Raw genomic sequence first — 23,965 nt, forward strand, 5'->3', positions numbered from 1 at the left:
CCAGGTTCAAGCGATTCTCCTGCCTCAATCTCCCTAGTGGCTGGGATTACAGGCAGATGCCACAACGCTCAGCTAATTTTTGTATTTTTAGTAGAGACGGGGTTTCACCATGTTGGTCAGGCTGGTTTCAAACTCTTGATCTCAGGTGATCCGCCTACCTCGGCCTCCCAAAGTACTGGGATTACAGGCGTGAGCGCCTGGCCAGGAACCGCCATTTCTTGAGTACCTCCCTTGGACCAGGTTGTGCCCAAGGCCCCACGTCTCCCAGTGGTAAAGCCGGCAGTGCTTGCTCTCTGTGAGGCTTGGTGTTCTAGCCTGCAAGACCCAGTGATGTTACCTCACGCCTGGAGCTCTAACAAGAATTCCAGGGGATGAAGTTGGGGAGAGTTCAGCTCAATGCGTGGCCCATGAAAGGCCCTCGGCAAAGGGCATTTTCTCTTCTGGTCCCAGGGCTGCCAGCTTACAGCAGGGCAGTAAGACAGCTCAGAAAGTCCAGTGACGGAAACGCTGACCACCGGGCTGTGCAAAGGGCTTTCAGCCTTGGTCCCCTCACTAGCCAGGAGCCCTGTTGTAGCCTTGTTTTCTGGGCTTTGATCCCCCTGCTTCTGCTGACATGGGCTGCCTGCATCCCAGACCATCCCAGCAGAGAAACCGCAGCTGCCCACGATGAAGCCCGGGGAGTTGAATTGAAGAGGGACCAGACTGATGACAGGGCGTTAGGCACCCTGATCCCCAGCAAGTGACAGGAGGAGGGCAGAGTAGATCCAAGGAAGCCTTCACAGAGGGTGCTGCTATGGGCGGAGGACAGGATCAGTGTGCTACTGAGGTAACCCAGGTAGAGCACCTGGTAGGTAGAAAGCACATCTGTGCTCACTGATGCACAAGAGAGCGGATCCCCAGGCCTGGGGCTAATGTCAGGCCAGTCTGAGTTGGGCCCTTTGCTTCCCTTCTCCATTTGGATCCCTCCCTGTTTTCCTTTTTTTTTTTTTTTTTTTAATTTTTTTTTTTTTTTTTTTTTTTTTTTTTTTGAGACAGTCTCTCTTTGTCACCCGGGCTGGAGTGCAGTGGCACGATCTCAGCTCACTGCAGCCTCCACCTCCAGGGTTCAAGTGATTCTCCTGTCTCAGCCTCCCAAGTAGCTGGGATCACAGGCATGCACCACCATGCCTAGCTAATTTTTGTATTTTTAGTAGAGATGGGGTTTTGCAATGTTAGCTAGGCTGGTCTCGAACTCCTGACCTCAAGCGATCTGCCCACCTTGGCTTCCCAAAGTGCTGGGATTACAGGCCTGAGCCACCATGCCCAGCTGGGATCCCTTTGCCAAGTAAGGAATCATCAACACCATTTTGGAGATGGGAAGACTAAGGTCCTGGAAGGTTAAATATCTGGTCTCTCGTTGCCAGAGCTGGTTGGAGGTGGGGTCATTGTCTGGAACTCAGACCTACTGTTCATTTCTGCACCTCTGGATGGGAAGGGGGTGCTGTTGCCTGGAAATGCTGCCTGGGGGAGCCTGCTCAGCTCCCCCAGACCCAGCTGAGGTGTGACCTTCAGCCAGCTGGACAGGAGGACAGAGTGGGTTGCTCATCTTCCTTGCAGGTCTTGCCTGAGCAGCCCACTGACTAGTGTGTGTGTTTGGTGGGGGGTACCCCAGCAGCCCCCAGAGAGGCCAGCTCTTCCCTTTCCCTGGCAGGTAGATGGGAGGGGGCAGCTACTGAGGTGGATTCAGCTGGAGTAGGGAAGGGGATTTGCTGTGGAGTCTCTGGGAGTGAGGTGGGTGGGGTGCTGTCGGCAGCTTGTCCGTCCCTTCACCCAAAACCCATGGCCTTGGTGCATGGAGAGAAACGTGGACTGTTTTCACTTTTAGGGGGCTCCCAATCAGAGGGGGGTACAGAGCACCTCACTTCAGTAGACACCCTGTGTCTGAGGGAAGAGATATTGCGCCATCCTGGGGGAGCTTCCAGAACAAGATGGGAGACACAAGAAGGCGTCAACAAAGCAACATCTTCCATCACAGGGAACTGGGAGAATAAAAGGCAATATCCAAACAGGCAGATATCCCTAGAGCCAAGGCCAGATGTCCCGCAGCCCTTCCTCCCATTTGTAGAAACTTCTAGCAGATCTCCAGCTCCTGCCTTTCCCTGTAGGCCTTGATTTGGCCGTGGTGAGGGAAGAACAGCTGCAGAGATCAGAGGCTCAGCTGGGCGTTCAGGTTGTGCTGTTCCCTACTAGAGAACAGAAGGGTCCCGGGAGTCAGTCAGGCTGCACTGGATGGTGTCGGGGTGGGGCTGGGTCTGGGGAGACCTAAGTGGGCAGCTGGCCCCGGGGAGGCCAAGGTTGGCTCCCAGGTGCGGGGCATCCCCAGCTCCTGCCAGACCCTGTTCCTGGCTTCAGTTCAAGCCTGGGGTGGGGATGAAGGATGGGGGGGGGGAGAGGGCAGAGGAGCTTCATTCATTCCCGCCTCCCCAGAGAGCAGACTGGGTGTGTCATGACTGTGCCTTGACTCAGGCCACACAGGGATCACCCACGCCTTGGGCTGGGACTGCTTGGGGAGGAGGGGGCATCCGCTGGCACAGTCGAACCAGGGGTGCCCAGAGGTCCCATTCTTCCAGGAGCTCATCACATAGGCACGCCCCAACCAAGCCCTCATCATCAGTCTCTCCACATCATTCTTTTCTTTTTCTTTCTTTCTTTTTTTTTTGAGATGGAGTCTCGCTCGCCTAGTCTGGAGTGAAATGGCACGATCTCAGCTCACTGCAACCTCTGCCCCCTGAGTTCAAGCAGTTCTCCTGCCTCAGCCTCCTGAGTAGCTGGGATTACAGGCGCCCACCACCATGCCCGGCTAATTTTTGTATTTTTAGTAGAGATGGGGTTTTGCCATGTTGGCCAGGCTGGTCTCGAGCTCCTGACCTCAGGTGATCCACCCGCCTTGGCCTCCCAAAGTGCTAGGATTACAGGTGTGAGCCACCGCGCACATCATTCTTCTCTTAAAAGTTTTTTTTTTTTTTGAGACGGAGTCTTGCTCTGTTACCCAGGCTGGAGTGCAGTGGCCCGACCTCGGCTCACTGCAAGCTCCGCCTCCCAGGTTCACGCCATTCTCCTGCCTCAGCCTCTCCGAGTAGCTGGGACTACAGGCGCCCGCCACCACGCCCGGCTAATTTTTTTTGTATTTTTAGTAGAGACGGGGTTTCACTGTGGTCTCGATCTCCTGACCTCGTGATCCACCCACCTCGGCCTCCCAAAGTGCTGGGATTACAAGCGTGAGCCACTGCGCCCGGCCAAAAGTTTTTCTAAATTTTATTTTTTTGTACAGACAGGGTTTCACTGTGTTGCCCCAGCTGGTCTTGAACCCTCAGGCTCAAGTGATCATCTCCACCTTGGCCTCCCAAAGGCCGGGATTGCAGGTGTGAGCCACTGCACCTAGCTAATTCCTGTGGCCCAGTAGCATGATTATAGCTCACCGCAGCCTTTACCTCCTGGGCTCAAGCAATCCTCCCGCCTCAGCTTCCTGAGTAGCTGGGCCTAGAGGTGTGTGCCACCACGCCTGGCTAATTTTTTAATTTTTTGTAGAGACAGGGTCTCACTTTGTTTCCCAGGTTGGTCTTGAACTCAGGGCCTCAAATAAGCCTCCTGCCTTGGTCTCCCTAAGTGTTGACATTACAGGCGTGAGCCACCCCGCCCTCTGCATCATTCTTGCTCTCAGGAAGGCAGCTCCCCTTTATTCCTGACCCCCAGGGCAGCACCTACCAAGACACAGCTCCCCTTTTTAGGGAGGCACCCTGTTGCCAGAACCCCCCCGCAGCTACCAAGGCAGGCACTGTGCCAAGCGCTTTACGGCATCGGCTCATTGAATCCTTGTGAAAGTCTCTGGAGGGAGGTACTATTATCTGTATTATTCTCATTTTACAGATGAGAAAACTGAGGCACAGAGAGGCTAAGTTCCCTGCCCAGCAATCTGTCTTTAGCACCCTCTCTGTTGTATCTCATTGATTTCTGCTGATCCTGGATCACAGGTTCATCTGGGGAAGTCATTGCTGGACTTTGGGCAGTAGGTGGGGAGGGCTGAAAGCTCTGGGTGCCAGGCCTTGGCCTTAGCCCAAGGTGGCTGGCTGGGCCAGACAGAAAGCAGGTGGGAGGGGCCTTGGCGCTCGAAAATGAATCTTCCACATCCATGCCTTAAGGGTTTCTCTGGCCTGGCCTAACAGTGAGCTGGGAAAAGACCTCACCACGTGACTGGAGTTGAGTGCTTATGCTGCAGAGGCCAGAGGGAAGGTGCTGGAAGCTCTGGCTTCTGTCTGCAGCCAGGAGTCTCTGGCATCTTGAGATGTTGGGCTCTTGGACAGAGAAATGAAGATAAGAGCATGGGCTTTTAGAACTCCAACTCATTCCCATTTCACCTAAAGGTTCTGTGACTTTGGGTCAGGTATTTAGCCTCTCTGTGCCTCAGTTTCCTCACCTGAAGAAGCAGTGATAAAAATATCACCTTCCTCATAGAGTGTTGACCGTTAAATAAGATAATGAATGTAACATGCCTCATACAGCACACAGTATCTCACAGGGGTTCAGTGGTGGTAGCTGTTCCTAAAATCACCTTCCCATGTTGCTGCTTTTTTTTTTTTTTTTTTTTGAGATGGAGTTTCACTCTGTCACCTGGGCTGGGGTGCAGTGGCACAATCTTGGCTCACTGCAACCTCTGCCTTCTGGTTTCATGTGATTGTCCTGCTTTAGCCTCCTAAGTGGCTGGGATTACATGCACCACCATATAACTTGCATCATGTAAAATGCACCACTGCCTGGCTAACTTTTGTATTTTTAGTAGAGATGGGGTTTTGCCATGTTGACCAGGTGGGACTTGAATTCCTGACCTCAGGTGATCTGCCCACCTTGGCCTCCCAAAGTGCTGGGATTACAGGTGTGTGAGCCACTGTGCCCGGCCTTTTTTTTTTTTTTTTTTTTTTGAGACAGAGTTTCACCCTGTTGCACAGGCTGGAGTACAGTGGCGTGACCCTGGCTCACTGCAACCTCTGCCTCCTGGGTTCAAGCAATTCTCGTGCCTCAGCCTTCCGAGTAGCTGGGACTACAGGCTCTTGCCACCACGTCTAGCTGATTTTTGTATTTTTAGTAGAGACAGGGTTTCACCATGTTGGCCAGGGTGGTCTCAAATTTCTGATCTCAACTGATCTGCCTGCCTCAGCTTCCCAAAGTGCTGGGATTACAGGTGTAAGCCACTGTGTCAGGCCTCACGTAGCTGCTTAAGGCCAGAATGTACAGTGTACTGGTCATGCCCAGTCCCAGCCATGGCGAGGGAGAGGGAGACCAAGGAAATAAAGATGTGGCCCTGGCCTGGCAGAGGGAGAAGGAGCAAGTTTGTACCAATACGTCAACTACTGGGCAAACCATGACTGCACGTGCAAAGGAGTGACCACATGGGATGAGATTAAGGAGGGCTTCCTGGAGGAGGGAGACTGGAGGCCTCTTTAGGGGAAGGAATGTGTGTTGCAGACAGGTCAAGGGAATGGGGTGCAGGCTGGGTTTACTGAGGCTGTTTCCTTGGGGATGTTAGAATGTCATGCCAGGGTCTCTTGTTGGAGGGCTTGCCTTTAGTTCCCTTGTTGTGAACTGCCTCCCAGACCCCTGCATTGCAGCCCAGTGTCAGGGGACCAAGGGGATGGATTGGACCAGTGATTCCCAAATGTGGCTGACATCAGAAGTCACCTGGGAAAGGTAGGAAAAATCCAGACTCCTGGGCCCACCTCAGACCCCTATCCCTGGGGCCTAGGAGCCTGGATTCCACAACCTCTCTTGTGATGCTGATGTGTGGGCAGGTTTGGGACCCTCTGAACTGGACAATCAGGTGGGATCCTCAACCAGAGAGGCAGGCTCTGCATGGCCCAAGGAACCCAGGAGTTTTTTGGTTTGTTTGTTTTGTTTTTTTGTTTTTGTTTTTGAGACAGAGTCTTGCTCTGTCACCCAGGCTGGAGTGCAGTGGCATTATCTCGGCTCACTGCAGTCTCTGCCTCCTGGGTTCAAGCGGTTCTCTGCCTCAGCCCCCCGAGTAGCTGGGATTATAGGCTCCCACCCACCACCACGCCCAGCTAATTTTTGTATTTTTAGTAGAGATGGAGTTTCTTTTTTTTATTTTTTATTTTTTATTTTTTTTTGAGATGAAGTCTCACTCTGTCACCTAGGCCGGAGTGCAGTGGCGCGATCTCGGCTCACTGCAAGCTCCGCCTCCCGGGTTCATGCCATTCTCCTGCCTCAGCCTCCCGAGTAGCCGGGGCTACAGCGCCTGCCACCACGCCTGGCTAATTTTTTGTATTTTTTTAGTAGAGACGGGGTTTCACCGTGTTAGCGAGATGGTCTCGATCTCTTGACCTCGTGATCCGCCCGCCTCGGCCTCCCAAAGTGCTGGGATTACCGGCATGAGCCACCGCGCCCGGCCGAGATGGGGTTTCACCATGTTGGCCAGGCTGGTCTTGAACTCCTGACCTCATGATCCACCTGCCTTGGCCTCCCAAAGTGCTAGGATTATAGGCATGAGCCACCGTGCCCAGCTTTTTTTTTTTCTTTCTTTTTTTTTTTTTTGAGACAGAGTTTTGCTCTTGTCACCCAGGCCAGAGTGCAGTGGCACAGTCTCTGCTCACTGCAGCCTCCGCCTCCCGGGTTCAAGCTATTCTCTTGCCTGAGCCTCATGAGTAGTTGGGATTACAGGCATGTGCCACCACGCCTGGCTTATTTTTGTATTCTTAGTAGAGACAGGGTTTCACCACGTTGACCAGGCTGCTCTCAAACTCCTGACCTCAGGTGATCCACCTGCCTCAGCCTCTCAAAGTGCTGCTATTACAGGCATGAGTCACCGTGCCCGGCCACGGAACCTGGGGGTTAAGGCCCCAGTGTGGGCTCTTGGCAGCACTGTTTCCCTGGAAAACAGGGAAGAGACAAGTTATGGGGAGGAAAGTGGGCATGTGGGGAGGGCACAGCTAGACAGCTCGCTTACATAGATGGAGGGACAGGGCCCTCTCAACAGATGGCCTGGCCACCGTCCCTGGCTGGGCAGTGCATGCATTTAGGTTAAGAGAGGAGACTCTGGGTTCAGGCTTGTGTCCAAGTCCTGGTGCTGCTGCTTCCTAGCTCCCTTGGGCACATTACTCGCCAGCTCTAGCCTTGGTTTCCTAACTGGAAAGTGGGCGGTTAGTATGTGTGAAGTGCTTGGAACAGCGTTGGCTGGGCATGGTGTCTCATGCCTGTAATCCAGCACTTTGGGAAGCTGAGACAGGCAGATCACCTGAGGTCAGGAGATCGAGACCAGCCTGGCCAACATACTGAAACCCCGTCTCTACTAAATATACAAAAATTAGCGGGGTGTGGCAGCGTGCGCCTGTAATCCCAGCTACTCGGGAGGCTGAGGTAGGAGAATCGCTTGAACTCGGGAGGCGGAGGTTGCAGTGAGCCAAGATCACAACACTGCACTCCATTCTGGGGACAGAGCCAGACTCTGTCTCAAAAAAAAAAAAAAAAAAAAGTGTCTGGCATACAGAAAATGCTCGATGAAGGTAAGCCATTATTGTTGCTGTTATTGAGAAGCAGGAACTTGAGAAAGGGGCTTTGAGCCACGCCACCCCATCCCCTTCCCCCACCCCTGCTGCTGAAGTTCAAGAGCCTGTTCCACAAGAATCCTGAATTGCGCATGCACACACACACACACACACACACACACACACACACACACACTCTCTCTCTCTCTCTGTCTCTCTCTCTCTCTCACTCACATGCTCTCAAGCTGGCTTTTTCCATCCATGAAATGTGACACTCTTCCTGTCCCCAGCAGCCCCCTGTTGCCAAGAGGGCCTCAGAGCTGGTGGCTCTGGTTCTCTTCACCTGGGGGGAGACTTCACCGGCCTGGCAGGAGTTGGGGGGAGCCCTTCCCCAAGTGTGAGCAGCACCCCTCGTTTCTGGATCCCAGGTTCAGGTAGCGAGGCCTCTTCTTCTCACACTTGCCTGGTGTATCCACCCCCTCCTCCCCCAGGACCCCAGCTGATCCCTGCCCTGGGGCCAGCTCCCTGCTCCGGCTACCCCTGCCCTGCCAGCTCTGGCAAGCCAGGCCCCTTTGTTCCTACAGTCTAGGTTCCTCCTGACTTCCTGAGGTGGTGGGAGGGGAGGGCCTTACCTACCTGCTGTCACTCTGGCCACCAGGTGAAAAGTGTAAGCTGCAGACCCTCAGGGAGCTAAGACTCACCCAGGGAGACAATGATGAGCACCGCAGTGTGGGTCTTGCCTCTGTGGCTTGGAGGCCAGAGAGGGCAGGAGAAATCCGAGAAGGCTTTATAGAGGTGGAAGGGACGTCATTGTCACTGGCTCTGGGACCTGGAGGAAGGTTAGAGAAAGGAGACACAGGCTGGGTGTGGTGGCTCACGCCTGTAATCCCAGCACTTTGGGAGGCCAAGGTGGGCCGATCGGTTGAGGCTGGGAGTTCCAGACCAGCCTGAGTAACATGGCGAAACCTCATCTTCACTAAAAGATTTAGCTGGGCATGGTGGTGTGCACCTGTAGTCCCTCCCAGCTACTTGGGAGGCTGAGGTGGGAGGATCACCTGAGTGCAGGAAGTCGAGGTTGCAGTGAGCCATGAGCCATGATTGTGCCTCTGCACTCCAGCCTGGGCAACGGGAGTGAGATTGGGTCTCAAAAAAAAAAAAAACCCAAAAAACAAAATCAAGAAAGGGGGCACAGAGGCAGCCATGGCAGGATGGGAGGAACCCAGCAAGGAGAGACCCCCCTCCAGTTGGAGGAGGGCCTGCATGATGGAGAGAGATGAGTATATCACCCGCCAGATCAGAGAGGGCCTTGAATGCCAGGCCAAGGCATTTGCTCCTCATTAATCAGCACCAGTAATACCTTTTTTTTTTTTTTTTTTTGAGACGGAGTCTTGCTCTGTCACCCAGGCTGGAGTGTGGTGGTGAGATTTTGGCTCACTGCAACTTCTACCTTTGGGGTTCAAGCAATTCCCCTGACTCAGCCTCCCAAGTGGCTGGGACTACAGGCACGTGCCACCACGCCGAGCTAATTTTTGTATTTTTAGTAGAGGTGCGGTTTCACCATGTTGGCCAGGCTGTTCTCGAACTCCTGATCTCAGGTGATCCACCTGCCTCAGCCTCCCAAAGTGCTGGGATTACAGGTGTGAGCTACCATGCCCAGCCTTCAGTAATACCTCTTCATGTGTGCCGGGCATCCCAATAAGGATTTTACATGCCTGATCTCATTTATTTATCATTTAATTACTCCAGCAGCCCTGAGAAGTAGGTACTATTATTATCCCTGCTTTCCAAGGGGGAAACTGAGTCTCAGAAGGGCTAGGGACTTGCCCCAGGTCACATGGCTAGTAAGGAGCAGAGCTAGGATTCCAACCAGGCAGGCTAGCTCCAGACTCCTTGCTTCTCAGAGAACACAGCTTCAAAGTGTGCTCTGAGAGGGGCTTCCCCAGGGCTCCCTGAGATGCTCTCTGGGGAGTTATTTCCAGAAGGTTCTCAGAGGCAGGCCACACTACAGAGCCTGGGAGAGGTTCCTTGTTAAAATTGTAGGAATGGCTGCCCTGGCCAAAGGTCAGGAGTGGACCAGTGGATTTCAAGTCAGTTTCCACTCTGGGCCAACTCATTGGTTGTAACAGCCTCAAGCATGGTGTTGGGAGAATCTAGAGCTGTGTGATACTCAGCAAGAAAGACTGTGGGATAGATTAGCAATGTCTGTCCCGGGTTAGGTATGGAGAGCAGGGACCTGTGAGCCATGTATTTGCTGTCCCTGGGCTAATGTCTATCATGGGCCAGAGAGATCTTCCTGGTGGTCAGCATTCAGAGTAAATTCTTCCTTCCACACCCTCTAAAGCCAGAAACTCAGTCCTATAATGCAGGGTATAGACACCTCTCCTGTCTACAGCACATGCTTCATGACATGTTGGTCAGTGTATTTGTCTGTTTTATGTTGCTGTAAAGAAGTACCTGTGGCTGGGTAATTTCTCAAGAAAAGAGGTTTATTTGGCTCACAGTTCTGCAGGCTGTACAAGCATACCACCAGCATCTGTTCTGCTTCCAGTGAGGCCTCAGGAAGCTTTGACTCATGGCAGGCATGTCACATGGTGAGAGCTGGAGTAAGAGAAAGGAGGAAGCGCAAGGCTCTTTTAAACAACCTGCTGTCTGCTGGGCATGGTGGCTCATGCCTGTAATCCCAGCACTTTGGGAGGCCGAGGCGTGTGGATCATTTGAGGTCAGGAGTTTGAGACCAGCCTGGCGAACATGATGAAACCCCGCCTCTATTAAAAATACAAAAACTAGCTGGGAGGCCAGGCGCGGTGGCTCACGCTTGTAATCCCAGCACTTTAGGAGGCCGAGGCGGGCGGATCACGAGGTCAGGAGATCGAGACCACGGTGAAACCCCGTCTCTACTAAAAATAAAAAAAAAAAAATTAGCCGAGCGTGGTGGCGGGCGCCTGTAGTCCCAGCTACTCGGAGAGGCTGAGGCAGGAGAATGGCGTGAACCCGGGAGGCGGAGCTTGCAGTGAGCCGAGATTGCGCCACTGCACTCCAGCCTGGGCGACAGAAAAAAACTCCCTCCTCCAAAAAAAAAAAAAAAAAAAATTAGCTGGGCATAGTGGCAAGTGCCTGTAGTCCCAGCTACTCAGGAGGCGGAGGTTGCAGTGAGTTGAGATCATGCCACTGCACTCCAGCTTGGGTGACAGAGTGAGATGCTGTCTCAAAAAAAACAAAAAACAAAAAACCGCAGCTCTCTTGGCTGGGCATGGTGACTCATGCCTGTAATCCCAGCACTTTCGGAGGCTGAAGCAGATCACCAGAGGTCAGCTGTTCAAGACCAGCCTGGCCAATGTGGCAAAGCCCCGCGTCTACTAAAAACATAAAAATTAGGCAGGTGTGGTGGCACTCGCCTGTAGTCCCAGCTACTTGGGAGGCTGAGGCAGGAGAATAGCCTGAACCCAGGAGGTGGAGGTTGCAGTGAGCTGAGATGATGCCACTGCATTCCAGCCTGGGTGACAGAGTGAGAGTCTGTCTCAAAAAAATAAAAACCAACCAGTTCTCACATGAACTCAGAGCAAGAACTCACTCATTACCAAGGAGATGGCACCAAGCCATTCATGAGGGATCTGCCTCTGTGACCCAAACACCTCCCACTGGGCCCCACCTCCAACACTGGGGATCACATTTCAACGTGCAATTTGGAGGGGACAAATATCCAACTATATCAGTCAGTTACTGGGTTGAGGGAGCCCTGGAGGAGACTCAGGAGACCTGGGTTATTTCCTGCTCTATCATCCCTTCCTCCCTGGGCCCTATTCTGTAATGGGTTGACATGAAGACACTTCCTGCCAGAATTTGACAGGTCACTGGGAACAAAGACCTCCTCCCTGTCACCTCCCTCATCCTCCATTCCCATTCACCATACCCTCCTCTGTCTGCAGACAACCTTTTAGTCCTCACGGTGGCCACTAAGGAGACCGAGGGATTCCGTCGCTTCAAGCGCTCAGCTCAGTTCTTCAACTACAAGATCCAGGTAAGGGGTTTCCTGGGTGAGGCAGAGACAGTGAGGGGTGGCAGGAGGATCTAGGAGCTAGTGTCCTTTCCAAACTACCATGGCTCTTGAGATAGACTTGGGGCCACAGGGGAGGCTTCTGGAAGCCTGAAGGATGAAAATGGGTTAGTCGGGAATGGGAAGACACAGCAGAGGACACAGCATGAGTCTAGGGGGTGATAGAGAGGGAGAGAGTTGGCTAGAGAAATGCTCAGATGTTAGTGTGCAGGAGCCTCACCTGAGACGCTAGTTTAGAGGACAGGGCCTTGGGATCAGCATTTCCACAAGCTCCACCAGGTAATTTGGGGATGGGCATGGTCTAGACATCTTCCCAGTATTATAAACACTGCTCTAAATAAACATGAGTGGTCCAGCGCGGGGGTTCATGCCTGTATTCCCAGCACTTTGGGAGTCCGATGATCCACTGAGGTCAGGAGTTGGAGACCAGCCTGGCCAACATGGCGAAACCCCATCTCTACTAAAAATACAAAAAAATTAGCTGGGCACGATGGCACGTACCTGTAATCCCAGCTGCTTGGGAGGCTGAGGCAGGAGAATCACTTGAACCTGGGAGGCGGAGGTTGCAGTGAGCTGAGATGGCGTCACTGCACTCCAGCTTGGGCAATAGAATGAAACTCTGTCTCAAAAAAAAAAAAAAGAAAAGAAAAGAAAAAAGAAACATGAGCTAATGCCTGATCGACCACTGGCATGGGCTTGGTGTCCTCTGTGTGCAGTCCATGGGGCTGAGCCCTGCAGGGAGACGAGTATCCTGAGTGCTTCCTTATGTCAGGCACAAGGTTGGGCACTGGCAATAGGGTGACGGACAATACAGAACATGTCATTGCTTACACAGAGCTTGCAATCTAGTGGCATTAAGTCAGCAAGCAAGTGTATTAGCTCACATGAATGAGGGTTGCAGCAGAGGGTTGCTTCAGGCATGGCTGGATCCAGGGATTCAAGCAGCAAAGTAAGGGCCTTGTCTTTCCATCTCTAGGCCATGTTTGTTTTCATCGTGGTGGCAAGATGACCACCAGCCACAGATTCATGTGCCCCAGTTTCTTAACTTCAGCAGAAGGAGACAGCCTTTCCTTTTTAGGAAAGGCCTGCAGACTGTTCTGTTTTTCACAGAACAGTCCCAGGGAAGGTGCTGATAGGCCATGCTGGGGTCACATGCTCAAATCTCTGGGTGTGGGAGGGGTGGAAGGGTGGGACATTCTAATTGGACAGGCATGGTCACATGACCACCAGGAACCAGATAAGCCTAACACGGGTGGAGAATGGTTTCCTTACAGGGGAGGGTCAGAGTTGCTGGACCCACAGAAGCAAAAAAAAACTTATTTTTCTCTTTTGTTGAGATGGAGTCTTGCTCTGTCTCCCAGGCTGAAGTGCAATGGAGCGATTTCGGCTCACTGGAACCCCCATCTCCTGGGTTCAAACAATTCTCCTGCTTCAGCCTCCCGAGTAGCTGGAATTAGGGGCGTGTGCCACCACACGCCCCTAATTTTTGTGTTTTTAGTAGAGACAGGGTTTCGCCATGTTGGCCAGTCTAGTCTTGAATTCCTGACCTCAGGTGGTCCACAAGCTCGGCCTCCCAAAGTGCTGGGATTACCAGCATGAGCCACCACGCCCAGCCCTGGAAAAATATTTCTTTACCAAAAGCCAGTGTTAAGGGGTGTCTCTCTCCAGGCGCTTGGCCTAGGGGAGGACTGGAATGTGGAGAAGGGGACATCGGCAGGTGGAGGGCAGAAGGTCCGGCTACTGAAGAAAGCTCTGGAGAAGCACGCAGACAAGGAGGATCTGGTCATTCTCTTCACAGACAGGTAGGTGGGTCAGGGCTTCCTAGCCTGGGTCCCTCCGAGGAAGATAGAAGAATATTCTAATATGAGGCCCTCCCAGAACATCAGGGAAGAAGGGGGACCACTCTAGCTAAGGTTGCCTAGTTTTAGGGTATCCATTCCTGGTCTTAGTGAAGTCCATTCCCAGGCTTGGTGAAAAGATAAAGAGGAGGTGGCCCATGAGTGTGATGGGCCCCCTTTAAGTAAGAGAAGAATGACATGTTGTGGGGACCATCTCTCTGCCCAGGGTGCGGGTGGGAACATGGCAGGCAGGGCTGCAGACGGAGACAGGTCCATTTCCCAGATGGTGGCCCAGGCTGGCATGGGCAGAGGGCCATTTGTGGAGCACTTGATCCCTGGTCCCTCCTGTCTGTGCCCTCACTGGGCCTCTGCTCACCCCTGCCCTGCTCCATCTTCTTGCTGCTCTGGCCACAGCTACGATGTGCTATTTGCATCGGGGCCCCGGGAGCTCCTGAAGAAGTTCCGGCAGGCCAGGAGCCAGGTGGTCTTCTCTGCCGAGGAGCTCATCTACCCAGACCGCAGGCTGGAGGCCAAGTATCCGGTGGTCTCCGACGGCAAGAGGTTCCTGGGCTCTGGAGGTGAGAGGCCTGGGTGCGGGTGCAGGGCGCTTGGCCCAGCAGAGGGGTCCATCCACTGTCTTTGTGAGGACCCCCCTTGTTTGACATGCAGTGCGGGTGTCTTCACAGGTCTCCAGTGCAGAATGTCCTGAATAGAACTCCTGACTTTTCAACCCCATATGTGCTCCCCTGCAGTTCTGATCTCATTGAACAGACACGCAGCCCCATGGACAGAACCCAGGAGTCACTCCGGACTCCTCCCTTGCCCTCCTCCACCTACGTCCAATGCCAGTCGCCTGTCTACTACTTTTTAGAATTTGAGACGGCATCTCAGTCTGTTGCTCAAGCAATCCTCCTGCCTCAGCCATCCAAGTCGCTGGGATTACAGGCATGCACCACTATGCCCAGCTAATTTTTGTATATTTAATGGAGATGGGGTATCGCCATGTTGGCCAGGTGGGTCTCGAACTCCTGGCCTTAAGTGATCCACCTGCCTCGGCCTCCCAAAGTGCTGGGATTATAGGCATGGCCACCTGCCTCCTACTTCCTAAAGATCTCTGGAATCTGCTCTCTCCGGCCCACAGTTCACTGCCGCCATTCTCAATGGGCTCCTGGCCGTTGGTAGGAGCATCCTTACTGCTCTGCCAATCCCTACCCTCATGCCCTTCCAGGCCATTCTCCGTCCAGCAGCCAGAGGGGTCTGTAAACGATGTGAATCCAAGGCTGGGCACGGTGGCTCACGCCTGTAATCTCAGCACTTTGGGAGGCCGAGGTGGGAGGATCACTTGAGGCCAGGAATTCAAGACCAGCCTGACCAACATGGCGAAACCCCATCTTTACTAAAAATATAAACAGTAGCTGGGTGTGGTGGTACACGCCTGTAATCCCAGCTACTTGGGAGGCTGAGGGAGGAGAATCTCTTGAACCCGGGAGGTAGAGGTTGCAGTGAGCCGAGATTGTGCCACTGCACTCAAAAAAATAAATAAATAGGCTGGGCGCGGTGGCTCACGCCTGTAATCTCAGCACTTTGGGAGGCCAAGGTGGGCGGATCATGAGGTCAGGAGATGAGACCATCCTGGCTAACACGATGAAACCCCGTCTCCACTAAAAATACAAAAAATTAGCCAGGTGTGGTGGCGGGTGCCTGTAGTCCCAGCTACTCGGGAGGCTGAGGCAGGAGAATTGCTTGAACCCGGGAGGCAGAGCTTGCAGTGAGCCGAGATCGCGCCACTGCATTCCAGCCTGGGCAACAGAGCGAGGCATCGTCTCAAAAATAAATAAATAAATAAATAAATAAATAAGATGCAAATTCACACACATCACTTAATGACTTTCCACTGCATGGAGAATAAAATCCACAGGCCTCTTTTCAACCTCAGTTGGGGATCTGCCATCTGCCCTCAACAGACATTTTTTTTCCACTGGTCCAGAGTAAGCACAGTCCAGATCGCCTTGCCCAGGCCCAGGAGTAGGGATGTCCCATTGCTCTTGTGGTTGCCTGTCACCAGTCTGTACTCTAGCCAGGGGCCCATGTGGGCTTCCCCACTATGCCAGGTCTCAGCCCCCAAGGCGCTGTGTGAACTTGGCCCAGCCTTGCCCTTCTCTGGGCCAAGTTTCCCAGATAACTGTAAGAAGGGGCACCAGGCCTGTATCCTCCCAGCCCTGCTCTCCGGGGGCTCCTCGTCCAATCCATCTCTTCACCACCTATGTGGTGCCCAGCACTGAACAGTACAGCTTAGTGGGCACCATTGGTCTTATTCTTGGGGTCAGTAGGAACTCATTAATAAGTGACATTCACTGGCAGGCCCATTTCCAACCTGCAGCCCCACCTCCTGTCAATTCAGGAGGACTTCTGAGAGGTGACGGGGTTTGTGGGCATATGAGTGGAGGTGGATGAGAGGGAAAGGTGGGAGGAGGCCCTTGGCTTAGAGGCTGGAAGCTAAGGGTCTGTCTCGGTGTCCCCACCCACCAACCTTCAGGCTTCATCGGTTATGCCCCCAACCTCAGCAAACTGGTGGCCGAGTGGGAGGGCCAGGACAGCGACAGCGACCAGCTGTTTTACACCAAGATCTTCTTGGACCCGGAGAAGAGGGTAAGAGGCAGTGGGTGAAGGAGAGGGGGCCTGGGGATCCACTGGCCAGGCTGCACGTGAACAGCTCCTTTCAGGCCTGAACCCCTGTGTTGGTGTCTTAGCCTGTTCAGGCTGCTCTGACAAACTGCCATAGGCTGGGTGGCTCCCAAACAATGGATGTGGATTTCTCATGGTTCTGGAGGCTGGAAGGGTGAGATCACAGTTGGGTTCTGGTCAGAGCCCTCTAACTGGTACAGAGACAGCTGACTTGTCTCTGTGTCCTCAGATGGTGGAGGGGGTAGGGAGCTCACTGGGGCCTCATTGATAAGGACAGTAATCCTGTTTTTTTCTTTTTGGGTTGGAGTCTTGCTCTATCGCCCAGGCTGGAGTACAGTGGTGTGATCTCGGCTCACTGCAGCCTCCACCTTCCTGGCTCAAGCGATTCTCGAGCCTCAGCGTCTCAAGTAGCTGGGACTACAGGCATGCACCACCACATTTGGCTGATTTTTGTATTTTTAGTAGAGACGGGGTTTCACCATGTTCGTCAGGCTGGTCTTGAACTCCTGTCCTCAGGTGATTTACCCGCCTCGGCCTCTCAAAGTGCTGGGATTACAGGCATCAGCCACCGCGCCTGGCTGTCGGGTCTTAAAGAGGCAGCATTGTTCATTGGTTCAGAATAAGGACTTCAGGGCCAGGCTGCCTGGGTTCCAATCCCAGCTCACCATTTACTAGCTGTGTGACATTGGGCAACTTCTCTGTCCCTTGTTTTTTCCGTTATAAAATGCAATAATGGGCCAGGCGCGGTGGCTCACACCTGTAATCCCAGCACTTTTGGAGGCCGAGGCATGTGCATCACTTGAGGTCAGGAGTTTGAGACCAGCCTGGCCAACATGATGAAACGCTGTCTCTACTAAAAATATAAAAATTAACCAGGCGTGGTGGCGGGCGCCTGTAATCCCAGCTACTCAGGAGGCTGAGGCAGAATTGCTTGAACCTGGGAGGCAGAGGTTGCAGTGAGCCGAGATTGTGCCATTGCACTGCAGCCTGGGAGACGAGCAAGACTGCATCTCAAAAAACAAAAAAAAAGCAATAATGATAGTACTTTCTCACAGAGATGTTGTCAGGATTAAATTGATTAATATATGTAGAATATTTTATTTATTTATTTATTTGAGACAGGGTCTCACTGTTACCCAGGCTGATGTGCAGTGGCAGAAACATAGCTCACTGCAGCCTCAGCCTCCCGGGCTCGAGTGATCCTCTCACGTCAGCCTCCTGAGTAGCTGGGACTATAGGCCTGCGCCACCACGTCTGGCTAATTGTAAAATTTTTTTATAGAGATGAAGTTTCGTCATGTTACCCAGGCTGGTCTCAAACTCCTGGGCTCAAGTGATCCTTCTGCCTCAGCCTCCCAAAGTGCTGGAATGACAGGTGTGAGCCACTGCACCCAACTCATGTGTAGAATATTTGGAGTAGCGGCCAGGTGTGGTGGCTCACGCCTTTCATCCCGGCCGCTCACGCCTTTCATCCCAGCACTTTGGGAGGCTGAGGCGGGCGGATCACCTGAGGTCAGGAGTTCGAGACCAGCCTGCTCAACGTGACGAAATCCCATGTCTACTAAAAAAAAAAAAAAAAAAAAATTAGCCCGGTATGGTGGCTCATGCCTGTAGTCCCAGCTACTCAAGAGGCTGAGGCAGGAGAATCGCTTGAACTCAGGAGGCGGAGGTTGCAGTGAGTCGAGGTCGTGCCACTGCACTCCAGCCTGGGTGACAAGAGTGACACTCTGTCTCAAAAAAAAAGACTGTTTGGAGTAGCTATGTGCATGTAGTGGAGTGCTTGGCAGGCGCTGGTTACTCTTAATGGCCGTCATTGTTGTAGGTGAACGGGCTGCATTCTTAGATTCCTTCCAGTTCAGAGTCCCTGGTTTTCTGTAAGTAGAGCCACTAGACTGTAGACCCCAGGAGCTTGGCTGCTGGCATTCTCTGGGCACCCAGCTGCCCTGACGTGATGTGGCAGAGTAGGTGTGGGGAGAGAGGGCTGGACTTGGGGACAGATTCCCCACACTGGATGAGATGTAGCCCCAGCCTCCTCAGGGCCTGTCCCTGCTGCAGCCAGGTACCTTCTTTCCTGCAGGAGCAGATCAATATCACTCTGGACCACCGCTGCCGTATCTTCCAGAACCTGGATGGGGCCTTGGGTGAGCAGCCCCCACGGGGAGGGATGGATCCTCAGAAGGGTGATAGGAAGGATTCCGGGCAGGGCCCGAGCCTAGGGAGGAGAACTGGGCTGCTTCTTTCTGGTCATTGTGCTGAGAGGTCACTGGCCTCATCCCCAGGTTCCCAGGGGCCACTTGGGTATCCTGGCACAGAGCCGTGTGTCTCTCGGGGGCCGGGGACAAGTGAGCATTCAGCCTGGGAGGAGTTGGGGGATGTGCACAGCAGGTGCTGGACCCCCTGCCCTGCATACCAGGTCCTTACAGATGGGCCCTCTTTACCCGCTTTCCCGGCCCTCCCACCTTCCAGGTGAAGGAGTCCTGGGCTGGGGGCAGGAACTCAGCTGGTGGGATAGGCAGCTTGGGAAGCAAAAGGCTACTTGACCCTTGATGCCACAAACATCCCTGGGCCTGGCCTCGTGTCTGTTGCTGGTGATGACATTGCTTTGCCGTAGGTCTTCCTGAGTGACCTCAGGCAAGTCACACCTCCTCCCCATGGGGGACTCAGTTTTCTTATCTTTACAAAAGGGAAGTGAACCAGATCCACTGATTGCTGATTTTGTGGATAAATGGGCCCTTTTGAGAATCTGATGAAAGCTACGACTCTGCTCCCAGAAAAATGCAGAAACTCTGTGCCCTTTGCCTGTGGTTTCTGGGGGTTAAGAAGCACTGAGTTCAGATCCACGCAGGTCGGGAGCTATCTGTTTTCCTTTTTTTTTCTTTTTTTTTTTTTTAAGATGGAGTCTTGCTCCGTCGCCCAGGCTGGAATGCAGTGGCGAATTCTCGGCTCACTGCAACCTCCGCCTCCCAGGTTCAAGCGAGTCTCCTGTCTCAGCCTCCCAAGTAGCTGGGATTACAGGCGCACGCCACCATGCCCGGCTAATTTTTGTATTTTTTTAGTAGAGACGGGGTTTCACCATGTTGGCCAGGCTGGTCTTGAACTCCTGACCTCAGGTGATCCGCCGCCTTGGCCTCCCAAAGTGCTGAGATTACAGGCGTGAGCCATCGTGCCCAGCCCTATTTTAATTTTTAAAATAGAGACAAGGTCTCGCTGTGTTTTGCAGGCTTGTCTCAAACTCCTGGGCTCAAGTGATCCTCCCACCTTGGCCTCCCAAAGTGCTGGGATTACAAGTGTGAGCCAGTGTGCCCAGCTGAAATACCCATTTTCCTATGTGCAGACTAATAGGGTCAAACATGGGTATTGGGGGCCAGGCACAGTGGCTCATGCCTGTAATCCCAGCACTTTGGGAGGCCAAGGCAGGTGGATCACCAGAGGTCAGGAGTTCTAGACCAGCCTGACCAACATGGCGAAACCCCGTTTCTACTAAAAATACAAAAATTAGCCGGGTGTGGTGGAATGTGCCTGTAATCCCAGCTACTCAGGAGGCTGAGGCAGGAAAATCACTTGAACCTGGGAGGCGGAGGTTGCAGTGAGCCGAGATCATGCCATTACACTCCAGACTGGGCAATAGAATAAGACCCCGTCTCAAAAAACAAACAAACAAACAAACACACACACACACAAAACATGGGTATTGGAACCCTGCTGCAGGAGCTCCCTCCACTGGGCCAAGATCTGTCCTCATCATGCCCAGGCCTCCCCTGCGTGTGGCCCTGGCATCTTCTCAGTGCTGCTCTGCCTACTCAGAGAAGGCGCCTCCCACACCCTTTCTCTTGGGGCTTCTCTGAGGTGCCTGGAGCTGGGATGTTCCAGGTCTTTGTTCTTCTCCCAGCCCCTGCTTCTGGCTGTAAGTAACCACAACAAGTACAGGGGTTGCCATGGATTCTCTGCTCATCATGGGCCAGGCTTGGTGCCCCATGCTTGCCCAACACAAATCCTCCCCCTCACCTCATGAAGAAGGGATTATTCCTGTTTTATAGATGAGGAAACTGAGGCTTAGAGAGAAGTGACTTGCCCAAGGACATAATCTACTCACTGCAGAGCTGGGATTTGAGCCCAGCTGGTTGGACCCTGAGCCTGACCTCTGGGTCTGATGCTGGGTGGGGCTGTGCTTTCTGACCCCCAGATGAGGTCGTGCTCAAGTTTGAAATGGGCCATGTGAGAGCGAGGAACCTGGCCTATGACACCCTCCCGGTCCTGATCCATGGCAACGGGCCAACCAAGGTAGGGGGGCCCCAGCCCCTGGGGAGTGTGGGAGGGGGCCAGAGCCCCAATTTCATTCTCACTGTGACCCCACAGTGTCTCCCTGGGGCCAGGGCCACCTACCTGGGGCCTGCTATCAACTCACTGCCTCTGTCCTCACATCTGAGCTCAGCGTGGTGCCTTCTTTTCCTTCTGTGGTGGTCAGTGGTACTCTGTCTATTCTCGCTGGTCACAGGACACATAGGAGGCTGCCGTCCCCTTCCAGGCCTAGGCTGGGCTACCAGAGCCATCTGCACTCTGTCACCCCAGGGCAGAGTCACTTATTCACTCAGTAAACCTTTATTTCATGTTTGCACCGGACAATAAGACATAGTCATAAGCAGGACAGATGTCCTGCGTTCATGGTGACAGAAGGGACTGGGTGCAGTTGTGGCCGGGGACAGAATGAACCTCACTGGCCCCTGGGGAACTGGCTTATAGCTCACAGCATATTTGAGTGTGGTCCTTCACCGCCGGAATGAGGGAGAGGAAGGAGGATGTGATATGTCTAAAATGCAAATTTCCTGACTCCACCCAGGATCTGTTCAGATGGAATCTCTGAGCAGGGTGGGACCCAGGAATCTGCATTTTACAAGCTCTCTGGAGAAGCACTAGAGCGCCAAGCCCTCCTCTGCTCTCTCTCAGAGCAGCTTGGTGATCTCCTGGGGATGGACCATTATCTCCAAGACCCTCTTAGGGAGTGGGAGGGGGCTGGATGGTGCTGACCCACTGGGGGCCCAGGGAGATATGGGTCAGGGCTGTGGCGGGTGGGGCTGGCCAGCTTCTCTGTGACCCCATGTCTCCCCGACAGCTGCAGTTGAACTACCTGGGCAACTACATCCCGCGCTTCTGGACCTTCGAGACAGGCTGCACCGTGTGTGACGAAGGCTTGCGCAGCCTCAAGGGCATTGAGGTGAGGCTGCGCCCAGGCCTGTGCCTGAGGGACATGGGGGGCTGAGTCCCCTGAGATGGCGAGATGGGTGATCCTGGAATAGACTCCATTGTCTTTGGTGGAAAGTGAAGGGGTCACCTCCCTGCCTGGGGTTCTATCCTGGTTGCCACCCAAGTGCCTCCTTCTGGAAGCCCTCTCAGACTGCATGTCTCTAGCTTCCCCTGAGACATCCAGGTTCTGGTTTCTTCTGCCTGGTCCTTCAGGCTCTCCTGCAGCCCCCTCCCCATCCCATGAACCTCATCCTCATTTATGACTCACCTTGAACACCACTCCAGCCACGATCTCCTGACAGCAGGCCCTCAACTGGGTCCTTGTTCCAGGCCTGGGCTCCTGCTGCTCCCTCCGCGGGGCACCCTCCTGTTGCTTCCCTGCTCCCCTGTACCCCCTGCCTGGAGTTCCCCAGCCCGAGCACCTTTCTTGGGAAGTCTACATGCTTCTGATTCTGGCTGTGGCTCCCTTGGGCCACCCTGGGGTGGAGTGGCAGTGCTGTGGCTGGACACTGCTGGACTCTCATGCCGCCCTCCCTGGTGCAGGATGAAGCTCTGCCCACGGTCCTGGTCGGCGTGTTCATCGAACAGCCCACGCCGTTCGTGTCCCTGTTCTTCCAGCGGCTCCTGCGGCTCCACTACCCCCAGAAACACATGCGACTTTTCATCCACAACCACGTGAGTAACAGGCACTCTGTGGGGTCGTCACGTGGCTTAGATCCAGGGCCCAGCTTCACAAGGTAGCCCGAGACCTCTGAGGGTCTCACCGAATCTAGCTTATCTGGGCCAAATGACAGTCACCAGTGGATTGTGTCCCCGAATCACTGAGTTGACTTTGGAGTCAGATTGGGTGAGTTTGAATCCCAACGCCGCTATTTTTATTGGCTGTGTGACCTTGGGCACATTACTCAACCTCTCTGTGCTTTTGTTGCTCATCTATAAAATAGGGATAAAAGTCGGGCACGGTGGCTCATGCCTGTAATCCCAGCAGTTTGGGAGGCCGAGGTGGGTGGATCACCTGAGGTTGGGAGTTCGAGACTAGCCTGACCAACATGGTGAAATCCTGCCTCTACTAAAAATACAAAATTAAGCCGGGTGTGGTGGCAGATGCCTGTAATCCCAGCTACTCAGGAGGCTGAGGCAGGAGAATCGCTTGAACCTGGGAGGCAGAGGTTGCAGTGAGCCAAGATTGCGCCATTGCACTCCAGCCTGGGCAACAAGAGCAAAACTCTGTCTCAAAAAAAAAATTAAATAAATAAATAAAATAATATAGGGATAATAATTGTCCAATCACACAGAATTGCTGCAAGGGCTAAACAAGTTGACATGCGAAGTTCGTGAAAGGTGCCTGGTGCACAGGACGCATCTAGATGCTTCTAACTGTTGTCATCTTCACTTCCATCCCTGTCCCTGTTAACCCTTCCTAATTGTACCTGGTGGCAGTCAAACTGGTTTTCTTTTTTTTTTTTTTTTTGAGACAGAGTCTCGCTGTGTCACCCAGGCTGGAGTGCAGTGGCACGATCTCGGCTCACTGCAACCTCTGCCTCTTGGGTTTAAGCGATTCTTCTGCCTCAGTCTCCCAAGTAACTGGGACTACAGACATGCACCATCACAACTGGCTAACTTTTTGTATTTTTTTTTTTTTTTTGAGACAGAGTCTCGCTCTGTTGCCCAGGCTGGAGTGCAATGGCATGATCTCAGCTCACTGCAACCTCTGCCTCCCGGGTTCAAGCCATTCTCCTGCCTCAGCCTCCCGAGTAGCTGGGATTACAGGCACCTGCCACCACGCCTGGCTAATTTTTTGTATTTTAGTAGAGATGGGGTTTCACCATGTTGGCCAGGATGGTCTCGATCTTCTGACCTCGTGATCTGCCTGCCTCGGCCTGCCAAAGTGCTGGGATTACAGCCATGAGCCACCGCAACCAGCTGGACTGTTGTTTTTCCTTTTTTTTTTTTTGAGATGGAGTCTCACTGTGTCTCCCAGGCTAGAGTGCAATGGCATGATCTTGGCTCACTGCAACCTCCGCCTCCTGAGTTCAAGCAGTTCTCTGCCTCTGCAACCTCCACCTCCTGGATTCAAGCAGTTCTCTGCCTCAGCCTCCCGAGTAGCTGGAATTACAAGTGCCCACCACCACACCTGGCTAATTTTTGTATTTTTAGTAGAGATGTGGTTTCACCATCTTGGCCAGGCTAGTCTTGAACTCCTGACCTTGTGATCTACTTGCCTCGGCCTCCCAAAGTGCTGGGAAGACAGGCATGAGCCACTGCGCCCAGCCTGGACTGTTGTTTTTCAAAGCGAAGTCGAGGATCACCTGGCACATTTTGTAACAAAGCGGATCTCTGGGCCACACCCAGGAATCAGCAACGTCTCTGGATGTGGGATCCTAAGCGTGGTGGCGGGGCTCTATCCTGATGACAGAGGCTCTTAGGAGGCCTGGCCTGGTCAGAGGAGAATGGGCAAAGGATGGCCAGGGAAGGGTGTTCCTGGCACAGGGCTGGCATGGGCAAAGGTCTGGAGACAGGAAAGCAGATGGCCAGGGGTGCCAGAGATGAAGGGGCACAGCCTGGCAGTGACAGGAGGTGCTGCAGTCCCTGGGTGGAAGCTGTGTCCTCCTCCTC

At 53.4% G+C, this 23,965-nt stretch overlaps 1 protein-coding gene across 1 annotated transcript in view; it reads left to right on the forward strand.

Annotated features, from left to right (window-relative positions):
- Positions 1-7,537: 7,537 nt before the first annotated feature.
- Positions 7,538-23,965, forward strand: part of PLOD1 (procollagen-lysine,2-oxoglutarate 5-dioxygenase 1) — a 31,485-nt gene continuing 15,057 nt past the window's right edge. Inside the window, exons 1-10 of the mRNA XM_032760899.2 lie at positions 7,538-7,550; positions 8,024-8,089; positions 11,459-11,550; positions 13,255-13,388; positions 13,839-14,002; positions 15,961-16,073; positions 18,186-18,249; positions 20,292-20,389; positions 21,219-21,320; positions 21,893-22,024. Coding sequence (XP_032616790.1) covers positions 7,538-7,550; positions 8,024-8,089; positions 11,459-11,550; positions 13,255-13,388; positions 13,839-14,002; positions 15,961-16,073; positions 18,186-18,249; positions 20,292-20,389; positions 21,219-21,320; positions 21,893-22,024 — 978 coding nt within the window. The remainder of the gene's footprint in view (positions 7,551-8,023; positions 8,090-11,458; positions 11,551-13,254; positions 13,389-13,838; positions 14,003-15,960; positions 16,074-18,185; positions 18,250-20,291; positions 20,390-21,218; positions 21,321-21,892; positions 22,025-23,965) is intronic.

The sequence above is a fragment of the Hylobates moloch genome, unplaced genomic scaffold, assembly GCF_009828535.3.
Source record: "Hylobates moloch isolate HMO894 unplaced genomic scaffold, HMol_V3 SCAFFOLD_9, whole genome shotgun sequence".
NCBI lineage: Eukaryota > Metazoa > Chordata > Mammalia > Primates > Hylobatidae > Hylobates > Hylobates moloch.